Raw genomic sequence first — 15,082 nt, 5'->3', positions numbered from 1 at the left:
CTGTGCATTCCAGCCGAGTTGAATCTAATCCTTCAAATGCAAGTTCACAAAGAAATGGCAATTCTATCATCCTTAACTCACCCTTAAATGTGAAGTGTGTAATTCTTTTCGCCTATCCCATCCCGACCAGCCCAACATAGCAACATTGGCTCAACGAATTCTGGGATTTTCTGTTTTTAGTGACATGAGATGACAGATTGTCCATTTTTGGCTGAACGGTCCTTTTGATTTGACAAATTTGTGCAACCGTTTGAGTAATATACAATATGAAGCAAATCTGGACTTACCCATTTACACATTTTTGAGCAACGTAGTCGCGCCTAACCCAAAATACCACTACCAGATGTAGCATGCGACTCCAGAACATTGATAATATACTTTACGTTTGATGTCTGATGCCTGATCTATTAAAATACATGTAGTAGTTGTTCTGTGGTACAAACAAAATAAAGCATCTGTCAATTAAAGGGATGGTTCAGCAAAAATGAAAAATTCTGTAATCATTTACTCACCCCTAAAATGTTCCAAACTCATTCGATGTTAATCAGATTTTTTTCCATACAATGAAAGGGGACAATGACTGAGACAGAAAGTCATAAGGGTTTGGAATGACAAGAGGTGAATAAATGATGACAGAATTTTTATTTTTGGGTGAACTCTCTCTCTAAGTCTCTCTATTCTGATCCAGTCTTTGTCCTGTGGCTCTGGAAGGGGATGTTCATGGCTCCGGTGCTGGTTTGCTCAGGCCAGATAGGCGACTCGTGTTGCAGGGGGGTGCGTCTGGGGTAGAAGGTGTGCTGGAGGTCATAGTTCAGCAGACAGCTGAGGGAAGCCATGTAGATGTCGGCGAACCGTGAGAGGCGGCGCGAGAAGTAGGTTGGATTGTGGTACGCACGAAAAAGACTCCCGAACTGGGCGTTAAAGATGTCTTTGGTCAGTAACCTGCCAAAACAAGTAGCTTTGAGGGATCCACTAAGGACTATTTATCAAAACTACCTCATAGTTTACATGTGGGCTAAAGCAAGGACATTTAGTGTACAACCATTGAAAGTAGTAAATGCAATTTATAAAACAGTTCAGATAGAAACTTATGTAATCATTTAGCCACCCATTACCCTTTTTTTTTCCATGGACACAAGAGGAGGAAAAGAGCGGCCTGAACATTCTGCTTAACATCTCGTTTTGTGTTCCATGGAAGAAAGTAAGCCAAACAGGTTTGCAACAACATAAAGCAAAGTACATGATGACAGAATTCTAATTTTGGGGTGAACTATCCCTTTAAAATTTAGTATATTTACTGTATGTCATCTATACATTGGAAAGAGGAAGAAAAATTACTGAATGATTTTAAATGTCATGTTCCTCTATAATAAAAAAGATTAGTTACCTCATATCCTCCCTTTCATTGATCCATTGCTGAATCACTGTTTGTGATACAGGATCTCTGTGCACCTGCCAGATAAAGACAGATACACAACCTCTTTAAAACTAGGGCAGATCGGGCAGACACTGTCACACTGATGCTTTAAGTTCCTGCTTTGTATTAAAGCGAGTGGACAAATGCTTTGACCACAAGAAAACTAAAGACAAACACACTCAAATGAAAAATCGTATCAATTTTAAGAGGTTTATCGGGTATTTGCAGAGGATCGAACTGGGAGATATCATTAATGTCAACATGAAATCAAAACTGACGAAATTTACTTTCTTAAACCCATTAGATTATGCTAGTAAATGGATTCTGGATGCGAATGGCATTGCATGTTGCCTTAAATGCCACCCCCCCCCATGGTGGTCTGACCTGCATTTGTTCCAACAGCCCAGTCAGGGCCTGCAGCCAGGTCATAGTGTGGACGTATTCCTCAGTGTTCATGATTTTTATCTCCTTTCGTAGTTCAGGAATGATGGCACCTGTTCTCCAACCATGTTTCAAGGTTAGGTCCTATGTGTAGAGACATCATTTATAACATCATTTTCATAAAATAATTGTTTGTAATAATCATACACCCAAAACAAATCTTTCAAAAGATGTAATGTGTATAGGGCCTGTTGAGACATGTTTGCTTTTGGACTTGTAAATTGCATTTTGTTAATAAGCCAAAACTACCACTCCTTTGCTACACAAACATACACATAAATAGCACATCACTACAGATCAAATCAAACAACAAAGCACCAAGGCACAAAAAGAGCCTCATTTCTCATCACTGATTCAGCTAACAGCCTCGAAAGCAAGAAATAGTTTGTGTTCATACAGAAGACAAAAAATATCCTTACTGCAAGGTCACTATAAATGTGATCTCCAAAGTACAAGACCTTTGAGCCCCTCCAGCCTGTAAGCCGCAAAAACTCATACAGATTTCCCTGATCACAGATTAAGGGAACAGATCACATTCATTGATTTTTAGTATTAAATATAAAAAGCTTGGAGAAAGCACTTTGGCATAAAAGCTTACCTGTTTATAGATATGCTCTTTCTCAAGGTGGTGAATCCTGTCCCATAACAACACACCTCTATCAGTAACCCGTCTGAATGGTCTTTAGAAACCAGAAAAATACACAAAACATCAAAGAAAAGCTGGCATGGTTAAAGTCAAAATGAAACGGCATTTGCAGTGCACTTTTTCTTCTGTAATTTAACACAAAATACTCAACCGGGAAAACAAAACAATAAAGAATAACAAAAAAACAAAAAACAAAAAAAAAAACAGAAAAGAACTAAACAAAACACAAACAAAACTGAAAAGCCCTAAACAAAACAGAAAAGAACCAAGCAAAAAACAAATAAAAGAAAAAAGAAACTAAACAAAACAAAAAACAAAACAGAAAAGAACTAAACAAAAAACAAATAAAAGAAGAACTAAACAAAACAAAAAACAAAACAGAAAAGAACTAAACAAAACAAACAAAACTGAAAAGCCCTAAACAAAACAGAAAAGAACCAAACAAAAAACAAATAAAAGAAAAAAGAAGCTAAACAAAACAAAAAACAAAACAGAAAAGAACTAAACAAAAAACAAAAAAGAAGAACTAAACAAAACAAAAAACAAAACAGAAAAGAACTAAACAAAACAGAAAAAAGAACTAAACAAAACACAAACAAAACAGAAAAGCCCTAAACAAAACAGAAAAGAACCAAACAAAAAAGAAAAGAAAAAAGAAAAGAACTAAACAAAACACAAACAAAACAGAAAAACCCTTAACAAAACAGAAAAGCCCTAAACAAAACAGAAAAGAACTAAACAAAACACAAACAAAACAGAAAAGCCCTAAACAAAACAGAAAAGAACCAAACAAAAAAGAAAAGAAAAAAGAAAAGAACTAAACAAAACACAAACAAAACAGAAAAAGAAAAGAACTAAAAACACAAACAAAACAGAAAAGCCCTTAACAAAACAGAAAAGAACCAAACAAAAACAAACAAAAGAAAAAATATTGGTCTATTGGTTAACATTATTTCCCTGCCTACTCAGCCTAGGTGATTTCATCACAAAAGAAAGATGTTTCAGAAGCGGAGCAAGTCGCATGCACTGATGAATTATGCATTATAAAACCTTGAACATACAATAAGTAAATAAGGTCAATTTTGACTACATGTTGACTTTTAATATCTTCATGAAGGTAATTTGTTATTATTTAAAGAAATCTGCTTGGAAGGCCGTAATTATGTTTTGTAAATGGGCTGTAAACATTTATCGACATTTGTAAGAGCAATTCAAAATCAGTAGCTGGTGAAATGACTTGGACGGGGCATTTCCATGGTTTTTGGGACTTACTTACTTCCTCCTGTCGTTGAAAAAGCCCGGCTTGTCAGCCTGTACTATGACAACATCAAACAGGTCCCGCCAGTCTTTTCCAACTATGTAGTTCATGCCTCGATCTCTACAATACGGAAATCAAAAGACATTCTAAACACAGTAACCGTGTCAAGCATTACACGAAAAGGAGTTAGTCACAATGGCTTTGTTTTAAGTGCATAGTGGGAAGGACTTTCTCAAGTGATTTCAGTCTATAATTGAGAAGTACAAATGTGATTATTTTGGTTTTAAAAATACTAAGTCTCGGCTGCACCCACACAAAATCAAATGGGCTGTTGGTGATCAAAAACATCTTCTTTCCATTCTTAGACAGCTTCTGTAAAACAGCATGTGTCTGTTCAGCGTAACAGACATACTTCTCTGCAGAAAAAAGAAAACAAAGTGTGACAAGAACATCTCCACTGTGTCTTTTTCAGTGATAGTGACAAAATAATTTATTTTTTTTAAATAAAACACATAGTTCTGGTCCTGTATGCTGATTAACACATGCTGGTACAGGTACAAGAACTAGGCAAATTAAAAAATTACCAATTTCAGCCTCTACCGCTCGATACAAGATCCCTTTGACGTGGACGTCTCCTATGGCCTCCTGAGAGCAGATAAACAAACCAGATGCAGAATATCAAAGCACAGACTGCACGTCAATGTTCTGCATTGAAATAACACACAAAGGCCTGACGCACTGCCAGTCACCTCCTGTGAAAGCTCTCATTAATTTAATCTGGGGACAGTGATGTTTCTAGGGAAAGTGCATGGAGTTCTCCTTTGGGACTTGTTATTTCCTAATGAACTATTTCCAAATGGACTGAATGCAAAAGCAAGACAAGTGTGTGTCTCTTTCACAGATACGTAGTACCGGTACAAGATATCACTCCATCTGTAACTGTGCTTCTCTCCAGGCATGTGAGACAGATGGCGCTTCCAAACATTTCCTCTAAAATTAGACTGGCTTTACATGCTCCTTCTGCCAAACTTAAATAGCAACTTCAAGAGCCATATATATCCAAACCTCAGAATATGTGCTCAGGAAGGGGATTTAGTAGGTTCTGACATGAGCGGTACTCTAAAATGACAGCACTTCATCTCCTCGAAAACTGATATTTAGAGGGAAATTTTGATATTTTTGCACCTGTTTTGCATCAATCACTAGCTGAATCATAGAATCATAGCAATAAGGGTCTATATGTCAACACTGGTTAATGCTTCAGGTATTATGAAGTGACAATTAGTAATAATATTTTACATAATTTATTAATCATGGTTGTTAATTTCTAAAAATTTTATTGCTTATTGTTAGTTCATGTTTGCTCATAATACATTTCCTAATGTTAACATAAATGGCTTATGTTAAATATGTATTAATATGTGGAAATTACAATAAACAAGAATAATGTTGTAAAGGTATTGTTCTTTGTTAGTTCATGTTAACTATTGCATTATTGCATTCTTTTATTAAAAATGTATTGTAATATATATATATATTTTTTAACACTTAATACTTACAATATTAATTTTATTTTAGTGCAGTCACTTCCTTTGACTTTCAATTTCTGATTTGTAAAGCACTTTGAGCTACACTTGACGTCTGAAAGGTGCTATACAATTAAAATGCATTATTATTAACTATTGTCAATGTATATAATCTTATTGTAAAAAGGCGATTCCTAGTCTGATGCATGATAAGTTCAGCTGAATTACACCTTTGTCTTAAAACTATACCTTGACGTCTTTATAAAGATGAACAGGTTCGTAGTCGATATTGTGCTTCATGAAGTAGTCATTAACGCAGCAGAGTAGTGTCATTTCAGGCAGGGAGAAGATATCCATGAACTGCTTCATGGTTTGACCGTGAGAACTCTGTATGCAAGAGAGAGGAAAAGACAAACAAACCCATGTCTCCCAAAAAGCTTAACTCTTTCTGAATGAGGTTTCAAAGTCTGAGTCCACATTAAATTCAAATGTTTGGGATTCAAAATCTAATTTAAACCTGGAAATAAACTGAAAGTTTGAGGATTTAAGAAATGTAAAACAAAGTAATGTTATGACATAAAATAAATAAGAAATGTTTAAGATTCTGCACTATTTTTGCGTCAATAAACTGAAATGACCATGTTAGCTTTCTTCGTTTTCCATTTCGTTAAATTTTGTTAAAATTAAGGACAAAAGATGCTCAAATCATGCTGTAAAACATGATCATTAGGTTTTGCAGAAACCTGCACAAACAGCTTGAGTGTGTAGTGTAGTGTAATAGTCATTAAAGCAAAAAATGTCCATACCATTTACAAAGAAATTCTGGAATTCATGTCACATTTCCAATGCAACTTTTCACTCATATTGTTATGCTAATAATAGCCTACAATTTGTAATAAAACAAGTATTCACAAGTGGTCTCAGATTTTGAAATAGAGGTAGACCGATATATTGCTTTTTAAAACTATCGGTTATCGGCAAAAATCTATGCCGATAGTTGCCGATGGTTTATTTTATTTCTTCTTGGCTGATGCTGGAAGATTGTACATTTAGAACAACTCAGTTCTACAGTACAACAGCGGTCTCTAGAGGTGAAATAAAATCATTCACTGACTGTATATTTTTTCCTCACTTCAATGCAAATTTGGTAATTTTGATGAGATAAATCAAGTGTTCTAAATTGAAGCAAGGGCATAAAAAATGAAATGCAACAACATGGAAATGTGTATAAATATAAAATCCTTAAACTGGTGAATTTATAGGCTATAAAAAAGCTTAATTTAGTATATACTTAAATATAGAACTTTGTAACAAAGCCAAGTTTAATGCACAATAAACTGCATCTGGGATTTTTTCATTTTGGACTTCTGTAGCCTCTATGTCTAAGCCTGTCACAGTAAGGAAAGGCTAAGGGAGTGTTTTAACACTCTATAAATTGATTTTAAAAACTATCGGCCGATAAATCCACTATCGATCAACCTCTATTTTGCACTACACTGTAGTTCTCTTTTCAAAGATCTGTTCAAAAAATTTTGATGATACACCAGACTACAGACCTTGCCATAGAAGTCACTCATGATCTCAAGAGGTACATGGGAGCCCTCATACATAGCGATGACTTCCTTATCCGGCACAGGATTAAGACCCCTATGGAAACATTCACTTGACAGTGAGCAATGGAAATCTGACACTATTCCTTAACAAGACTCTTTAGACATAGGTGGAGCATCTGTAAGGCTGGGCAAGGCTTAGCATGATGTTGAGCATGATGTTCGTATTAATGATTATTAGGTATTGATTGGAAATTATTGTTGCCGCTCCTGGATAACACAGCTCGTAGCTGCACCAGTAAACTGTCTATGATCAGTTTCCCCACCTCATATACAAACTTCAATTACCAGTGTAAAGGGAAAGCTGACTCTAGATCAGTGGCCGTGGCCAAATTCATCTTAAAATGTTAATCTCTTGAGTCACTGCGTGCATGGAGAATGTCTTCATTTCTGAAATAATTTTACATTTTAAAACAAATATAAAATAACATTATTTTTTTCTTTGATTTTCTCCCCTTTTCTCCCCAATTTGAAATGCCCAATTCCCAATGCGCTCTAGGTCCTTGTGGTGGCGTAGTGACTTGCCTCAATCCGGGTGGCGGAGGATGAATCTCAGTTGCCTCCGCGTCTGAGATCGTCAATCCGCGCATCTTATCACGTGGCTTGTTGAGCGTTACCGCGGAGACCTAACACGTTTGGAGGCTTCACGCTATTCTCCGCGGCATCCACGCACAACTGACCACGTGCCCCACTGAGAGTGAGAACCACATTATAGCGACCACGAGGAGGTTAACCCAACGTGACTCTACCCACCCTAGCAACCGGGCCAATTGGTTGCTTAGGAAGCCTGACTGGAGTCACTCAGCACGCCCTGGATTCGAACTTGTGACTCCAGGTGTCGTAGTCAACGTCTTTACATGCTGAGCTACCCAGGCCCCCACATAGTGCAATTCTTACATTAATACATATTTATTAGATTATGGTAGCATTGAAACAAGTGTATCCGCATTTGTATCATTCTTTTTTAATTGCATCCATTCACGTTTAAATCAATAAGCATCCGATCGTACTCTAAATGATCCAGCATGGAGATGACTGAAAATAAATTCATCATCATTCCTTGAGCTTGTGAAGACTCTCTCTACTGGATTTTATCTTACCTTCCAAAACCTTAATTCAACTGCATGACACAGGTGCGGGACCACTTTTAACGGCGTATGCAGGTCCAAACAGTTCCGTTTTTTTATTTTCATTTTGCTGCGTTAGCAAAGAGTGCTTCCAACCTATATGTGCTTGCTGTAGCCTTATACTGAGTCGCTAAAATAATTATTAATATGAATAGCCTACTGGCATCTGTGTAAATAACAATAATTAACCATTTATTCATATGGAAGGTTTTGTATGGAGTGTGAACATTAACAGTTGGTAGTAGATAATTGCAATTTAATAAAATATTTGTTTTGAATGCAGGGGTTAAATTGAGATTTCGGAGGTGGAAAACCTTAATCGTGTGATTGCTGTTATAACATACATTCAATTAAAAATATGGGTGTCTAAATATGTATATATTTATAGGCCTGTATGGTATTTCATAGAATTTTTTTTTTTTCTCTCAGATGAATCTCTTTGACTGGGACTCTGTTATATAATTTGTCTATCATTTTTTTAACTTAATTGTGAAAATAGTTATATGATTTAGTACATTAAATGACAAAAATAAATGTTTAATAATGATATCAGATGTATTTTATGCATTTTATAATAATCAGATGACAGCTGGGACAAGTTTATCTTCTTGCCCGAGGTAAGGCATCATTTTGCCATTGAACATGTTAAACCATCCAATTATTTTACTATTTAAAAGTAAATGAACATTCTTAAGGGGTATACAGCTTTGAAATAAACTAAGCAAAATTGCTAATGCATATTGATCTCAGAAGTGGGTGAGCAATTGATTCCATAGTACAGTATTTCGTGATTTCTATGAATTGGAATGGTAGCCTTACCCTGCAGTTCGTTCACCGCCCGCCTATGTCTTTAGAGCAAAATGTGTGACCTAGGGTATATTAAAGACTTTATAGTAAATATGCACACTACCTGTACACTGTACCCAGCTGGATATAATGAAAGGCATCAATCTTCATCAGTAAGGCCTGGTTCCAGAAGAGATTAGCAAAGTTTGTAAAGATTAGTCAAACCTCTGATAAAACTGGCATGACCAATGCATTTGAACCAGAAATGGACAAATACCTTTTGAACGTCATAGTGCAGACCACGAATCACAAAATTAGGGATGTACCCATACTCCCTCAATCCCTCTGGATACTGATATGGGGACAGAAAACAAAGAAGATATTGCTGTGAGTATTAACTCATTGAGGTATATAGACTGTATTTTTCTTGTTTTCAAATTGACAACAGCCTTTGTTGCATATGCGCTTAATATCTGTGTAATGACTATGTTAGTACATTAGTAAACAAATACATGTACACATGCATTAGCAAAGTAATTGAACAAGTTATTTGTGCAAGAGCAATGGAACAATGTGACTATCTCAGATTTGTTCAGTTGCTTTTAATGCGGTTTATACACATGCATTTCTTGCTAAATGTAATGTAATTACACCATCATAGATATTTTCACACAACTGACCTTAATAATATGCACAATATTTATTTACATTTGATAATATTAGCCATAATTTGTATGCAAAGTATGAAACTAACAATAAATCTCCAGTTCTCTTACCCTGTGTTCCTGGATGAGGATGTCCCGGGCGATGCTGAAAATCAGGGTGTGTAGGTGACTGGAGTAAAAAGCCAATGTGTAGTCATAGTCAAAACCATAGATCTCGATGTCCTGCAGACTCATCTCATTATTAGCAAAGATGGTGTCGGGGTTCACAAAATTGTTTGATATGACAGGGATTAAATCTGTGGGAGAACAAACTTGGATGTAAATAAATGATTGACCATTTGCGTCCACATTTTGTTTGCAGAAAATAACTAAAACACTAAAAACGAAACTAAAATGAATATATAAGTATTAACCTTTAATGGCATATTCATTATAAAAATAGCTTATCCGTATGCTTGGATTTCTTTGCAAGTAAATAACTGTATTATAATCATATAACAACATGATATCCAATCATGACCCTTTAAAAAGTATACCTTGGGGGAAAAAAAACTGTTTGGATGGATAATTCACCAAAAAATTAAAATTCTCTCATCATTTACTCACCCTCATGCCATCCCAGATGTGTGACTTTCTTTCTTCTGCTGAACACAAACAAAGATTTTTAGAAGAATATCTCAAAACTTTGAAGCTCCAAAAAGCACATAAATGCTACCTAAAAGTAATCCATAAGACTCTAGTGGTTTAATCCATGTCTACTGAAGCAATATACTAGTTAAATGTGAGAAAGAAAAAAAAAATATTTAAGTCCTTTTTTTACAATCTGTTTCTCACCCACACCTATCATATCACTTCTGAAGACATGAATTTAACCACTGGAGTCTTATGGATTACTTTTATGCTACCTTTAGGTGCTTTATGGAGCTTCAAAGATCTAGCCACCATTCTCTTGCATTGTGAGGACCTACAGAGCTGAAATATTCCTTTAAAATTCTTAATTTGTGTTCAGCAGAAGAAAGAAAGTCATACACATCTGGAATGCAGGGATGTGCATTCAGAATTGAATGAAGAATGCCAATTCAATTCCAATTTGATTCCTGAATTTGGATTGAGTTTTGAATTGAGGTAGAAAAAAGGATGTAGAATTGTAATTTGAATTTAAGGAAGTAGAATTCAAATGGAATTAAATTAAAATAATGTTTTTAAGTTTCTTTCTTAATAATAAATTAGACTTTTCAGTATAACATGAAACATGTTATCATATTGTCATATGCATGACCAATGGGATACTTCTAGAAACATTATACTGTACAATTATTATTAGATCAAGTAAACAATGCTGGAAAACACTGAAAGATTTACTTGATTGTTGTATTTTTTGGGCTTACCAACATTAAGGAACACAATAATGCACCTCAGTGCTGCTTTTCTATTACAACAACTGTTCATGTGATGAGTACAAATGTGATATTATTAGTTTAAGACAGCAATCACCCTGCTATCCATGAAATATATTTATAGACAGTACATGAGATGCTCAGAATATTGAACAGTTTAAAATCATGTAAATTAAAGGAAGCTATTGTCAGGACTAAGTTGACAGAGATTAAGAAATTGAAATAGGCAATTACTAAATGTGTAAAATGAATATGCTAATATGTAAAAGTCATGACAGGTTGACATTTTAGGTTCAGTTAATTTACTTGAAGTGGATTAATTCTGCTTCAAAACAGCAATGCAAACTTAATTTCTTTAACTTTTACAAACACATCACTTTTTACAGTATTGATAATCAATAATAAATTTAATAAAATGTAACAATGTTTAAAGAGCCACCTATAGAAATGTGTTTAATTTATTTGACTATATTTAATACATTTTCATTTTATAGACCATGGTGGAGGAACTCAAAATTTCCAAGTATGCTCTAATTTGCTCAATATATTATACAATCAATAGATTCCAATTTTTAATATAATTGTATTAAGTTATATGAAAACAATGTGGTGGACCATTTCTGGTGCTTTACAGTAAAACTTTTATCTTTTGATGCTTACGTTAATTTTATTTATTTTTCATTTATTTATATTTTTTAGAAAGAGATATTTCTTTGAATTGCAATTCAGTAAATTCAACTTCCTGTGGGGCATGGACAATTCCAACTTATGAACTGAAAGGGAGTTAATTCTGAATTTTGCACAGCCCTGCTGGCAGTCCCGGTTCTACGGGGGTGCTTGAGGGTGCTAAGCACCCTCAAACGAAACTTAGAGCACCCTCAATTGCAGACCAGGGCAAACTACTGCCCGCAGGATGATTTATCATGAACGTTTTTTATCATGAACATTTATCTGGCTTTTGGACCTATTGCGCATAATATGCTCAGGGTTGCCAGATAATATATGCAACACCTCGGTCAGAGATTTACACTTGCACAAATTGGAAATATTTCGCCTTATGTCATACTTAATTTATGCAATCTAGCAACCATACATGCGAGTGCATGTACTTTCTCTCCACAAAAAACAAACAAACAACAATTTAGCGCTCAATAGTGCACGGAGGGGACACGTGAGTAAAACCAAGTGAGAGAGGAATATATTTATTCTTTGTGTTATTTGTAAAATGCTGAAGTCCCCCACACCTGTATGTGTATGTTACTCTGGCAGTAATCATTTATCAGTGTCATGCAGCCTGTTTTATTCAGTGGTGTGCTGAATGGGGTGCCAAACATTGACAAGACCCACATCATGACCCATGAGCATGTAAAAAGGTTGATAATGTTCTGAGAATAAAAGTGAAAGTAAATGGGTCCACTTTGCGGCAAACATTAAAATAAGCTTTTAGAATCTCTTTCCCAAATATTTTATTTTACTTTTAAACCAGACTCCTGATATAGAGTGTTAAATTGAATACTAAATTACCATTGCATTGAAGTTTGGTAAAATAATCAATTAATAATTGTATTCAGCCTTTATTCAGTTTTACTAACACATGATAGAAATGTAGCAGCAAAACTTCATCACAGAATGGTCCCATCAGTCTGTATTCACTTCATAAAATTGTGCATCATTCATTGAGTGCATATCTGGGCTTAAAAGATACAACTATGCAGAATTTTTATCTTCTCTGCTCCATGTTCTACTTAACAGCTGATGTGGCCCCAGTACCAAATTAATTGCACACCCCGGCTCAATTGAATATGTAAGACTAATACTGTAAATTGGCAAGCAGATTTTCTTGAATACCAGCAAACACACAAAAATCCTTGCATTTTGTGAATGCACAAAATGCTGCATCAAAACATATAAACGTGTATGATTTTGCAAATCAGTATGTGCTAATCTGCAGGCGCAGAATTTTGCTGTCATTTTCAGCGACAGATCATGGGGAAAAAAAACCCTGAAGCAATAAATGTTTTGTACATTAAAAAAACAAACTTTTCTTTACGTTAAGTAGCATTTAAACATGATTTAATCTATTAAAAAATGTGTAATTATGATACATCTCCACTTTATACAGAGCACCCCCACTATTTTCAGAAGCACCCTCTGTGATTTTGATCTGGAAATGGGCCTGCCTGCTGGGAAGGCATGAGTAAATAAATAATGAGAGAATATTCATTTTTGGGTGAACTACTTTATTCCTTTAACCCTTGTGCGACATTTGGGACATTTTTGTCTTTTTCATTTTAGTTTTTTCGAACATTTTGTTTATGCCAATGGCATAAATTTTGCCAAAGGTGTGTATTTTTTGGGGTAATTTTGCTATTTTCAACCAAAAATCTAAGTCAGTGAAAGTGGAAAATAATATTAATATATAATATTTTTATGGGAGTTTTTTGAAGAAGGCATTTTTGTCCTCTAAGTTACTGAATGTGGTTTGTATTTTTTTTCATTTTTTGCACAAAAAATAATAATGCATCAAAATCAATGTTGTTGCTAATCATTGACATATCCCAGACTGTGATAATCAAAAACAAAAAAAAAAACAAAAAAAAACAAACAAAAAAAATCCCCTTAGCATTTAGTATATGGAAAATAATTCATTTCTGGTGGTTTTTTTTTGTTTGTTTTTTTTTTTGTTGTTGTTTATATATATATATATATATATATATATATATATATATATATATATATATATATATATAGAAAACAACAGTGGCATTATATAAATAAACTGGCATTTAAAGGGTTAAAATCCTGAAAATAAATGAATATTTTGTAGTTATGATCAGGACTGATGTTGGTTAAAAAAATTAACTCATTGAAAGTGGATAATATTAATTTAATAATGTTTAATATTAATATTAATATATAATATTATTATGCCAGTTTTTTTATGCAGACATTTTTGTCCTCTAAGGCCCTCTGAGGAACTTTTTTAAAATTGACGCACAAGGGTTAAATCAGCTTAATACTGTTTGCTGCTCTTGGCTGGTTTAAACCGATCTATTGGTCTAGGTGGTCTACCAGCCAAACCAGGTGAAAAGCTGCCTAAGACCCCTATAAAACCAGCAAACCATGCCAGACTGGAGCAAACAAGTTTTAAGCTGGTTTAAGCGGGTTTTTTTCTTCTTCTTCTTCTTTTTTTTTTCACGTTTTCAGCAGGGATCTCAGTTCAATGACTAAAACCACTAAAATACTCTATAATACAAGCCAAATCTCCATTGCGTATGTATTGCGTATGCATCTCATCTCTGTATTGCCATTTACAGTATCCAAAAGGTTTCCTCTAGGTCACCTATAATAGATGACCAGGGTTTCAGGAGGAAACAGGAACACAAATAATATAACTAACCTTGTGTTTGCTTTTTGGTTTCATTGTAAACAGACCAGAGCCAGCTGGTCTTATCGTCGTCACTACAGGAGCCGGTGCACATGTTCGCTGCTGTCAGTTGCCCCGCAGGGACCTGCCACCGGGACATGGGACCACATTTCTGTCCCCTGGAGCGAATTGTCCAAGGCGTGCTGCTGTTTACCAACCATGTCCTGCTTCTAGTGTGCAGATACTTAAAGTGTGTGATCAGTCTCCTACAACTCTCCTTATTTCGGACAAGGTTTAAAAGGTGCAAGGACGGCATATTTCTGAACCGTACCAGACCTGCCTTCAGAATGACAGGCAAGTGCGTTTAGAGGTGCATGGTCTACGTTCAAAACAGCGTTCCAAATATGTACATATAGGTTTCCGTTTTCATATTGAATTGGTAATTTTCATAATAAAGGTCCCATCTTAATATATGGGTAATTAAAAATTAAAATCTTCAAATCTAGTTTAAACACATACAGTATATAAGGTTTTTCTTTATGCTCACATCGGCCATATACGTTATTTAAAAATAAACTTTATACAATTTTTAACAAAAAATATTAAATGATTTTAAAATTCCCATGTGCTGTAACCATCACGTACTTTCCTTGCACTATGAATATACGTGAATGAACACAAGTTATTAATGTTTTAATTAATTTCAAAAAAGTTTACAAACATTTTTCAAGGTTATTATTATTTATCATTAACTTGAAGTTTCCTTGGGGTTAACCATTTACTGGAACATAATGTGCCTTTGAATTCAAATGTAAAAATAGCTGATATTTCTCTCTCTCTCT

The 15,082-nt window shown here is 34.7% G+C and overlaps 1 protein-coding gene across 2 annotated transcripts; it reads right to left on the bottom strand.

Annotated features, from left to right (window-relative positions):
• Positions 1 to 674: 674 nt before the first annotated feature.
• On the bottom strand, positions 675 to 14,654 carry nt5dc3 (5'-nucleotidase domain containing 3). Of its 2 annotated transcripts, XM_051692539.1 has the most exons (14): positions 14,274 to 14,654; positions 9,588 to 9,772; positions 9,089 to 9,163; positions 8,936 to 8,991; positions 6,845 to 6,935; positions 5,538 to 5,675; positions 4,347 to 4,407; positions 4,076 to 4,178; positions 3,781 to 3,882; positions 2,457 to 2,538; positions 2,278 to 2,364; positions 1,802 to 1,942; positions 1,388 to 1,452; positions 675 to 942 (listed from the first exon to the last, which is right to left on the bottom strand). In XM_051692539.1, the coding sequence occupies exons 1-14, from the start codon at positions 14,554 to 14,556 to the stop codon at positions 675 to 677; spliced, it is 1,737 nt and encodes a 578-aa protein (XP_051548499.1). In that variant the 5' UTR covers positions 14,557 to 14,654. The 2 variants fall into 2 exon arrangements, with proteins under 2 accessions (XP_051548499.1, XP_051548500.1); XM_051692540.1 differs by lacking the exon at positions 2,278 to 2,364.
• Positions 14,655 to 15,082: the final 428 nt, after the last annotated feature.

Source organism: Myxocyprinus asiaticus, chromosome 48 (genome assembly GCF_019703515.2).
Source record: "Myxocyprinus asiaticus isolate MX2 ecotype Aquarium Trade chromosome 48, UBuf_Myxa_2, whole genome shotgun sequence".
NCBI lineage: Eukaryota > Metazoa > Chordata > Actinopteri > Cypriniformes > Catostomidae > Myxocyprinus > Myxocyprinus asiaticus.
This window is presented reverse-complemented; position numbering and strand designations above follow the sequence as displayed.

Excerpts from the sequence above, each read along its gene's own strand:
- nt5dc3 (XM_051692539.1), bottom strand. The coding sequence starts at position 14,556 with ATGCCGTCCTTGCACCTTTTAAACCTTGTCCGAAATAAGGAGAGTTGT. Across the intron at positions 8,992-9,088 it reads TGCACTATGACGTTCAAAAG|GCCTTACTGATGAAGATTGA; the intron begins GTATTTGTCCAT and ends TTCTGGAACCAG. Across the intron at positions 4,179-4,346 it reads AGCGGTAGAGGCTGAAATTG|AGAAGTATGTCTGTTACGCT; the intron begins GTAATTTTTTAA and ends TTTTTTCTGCAG.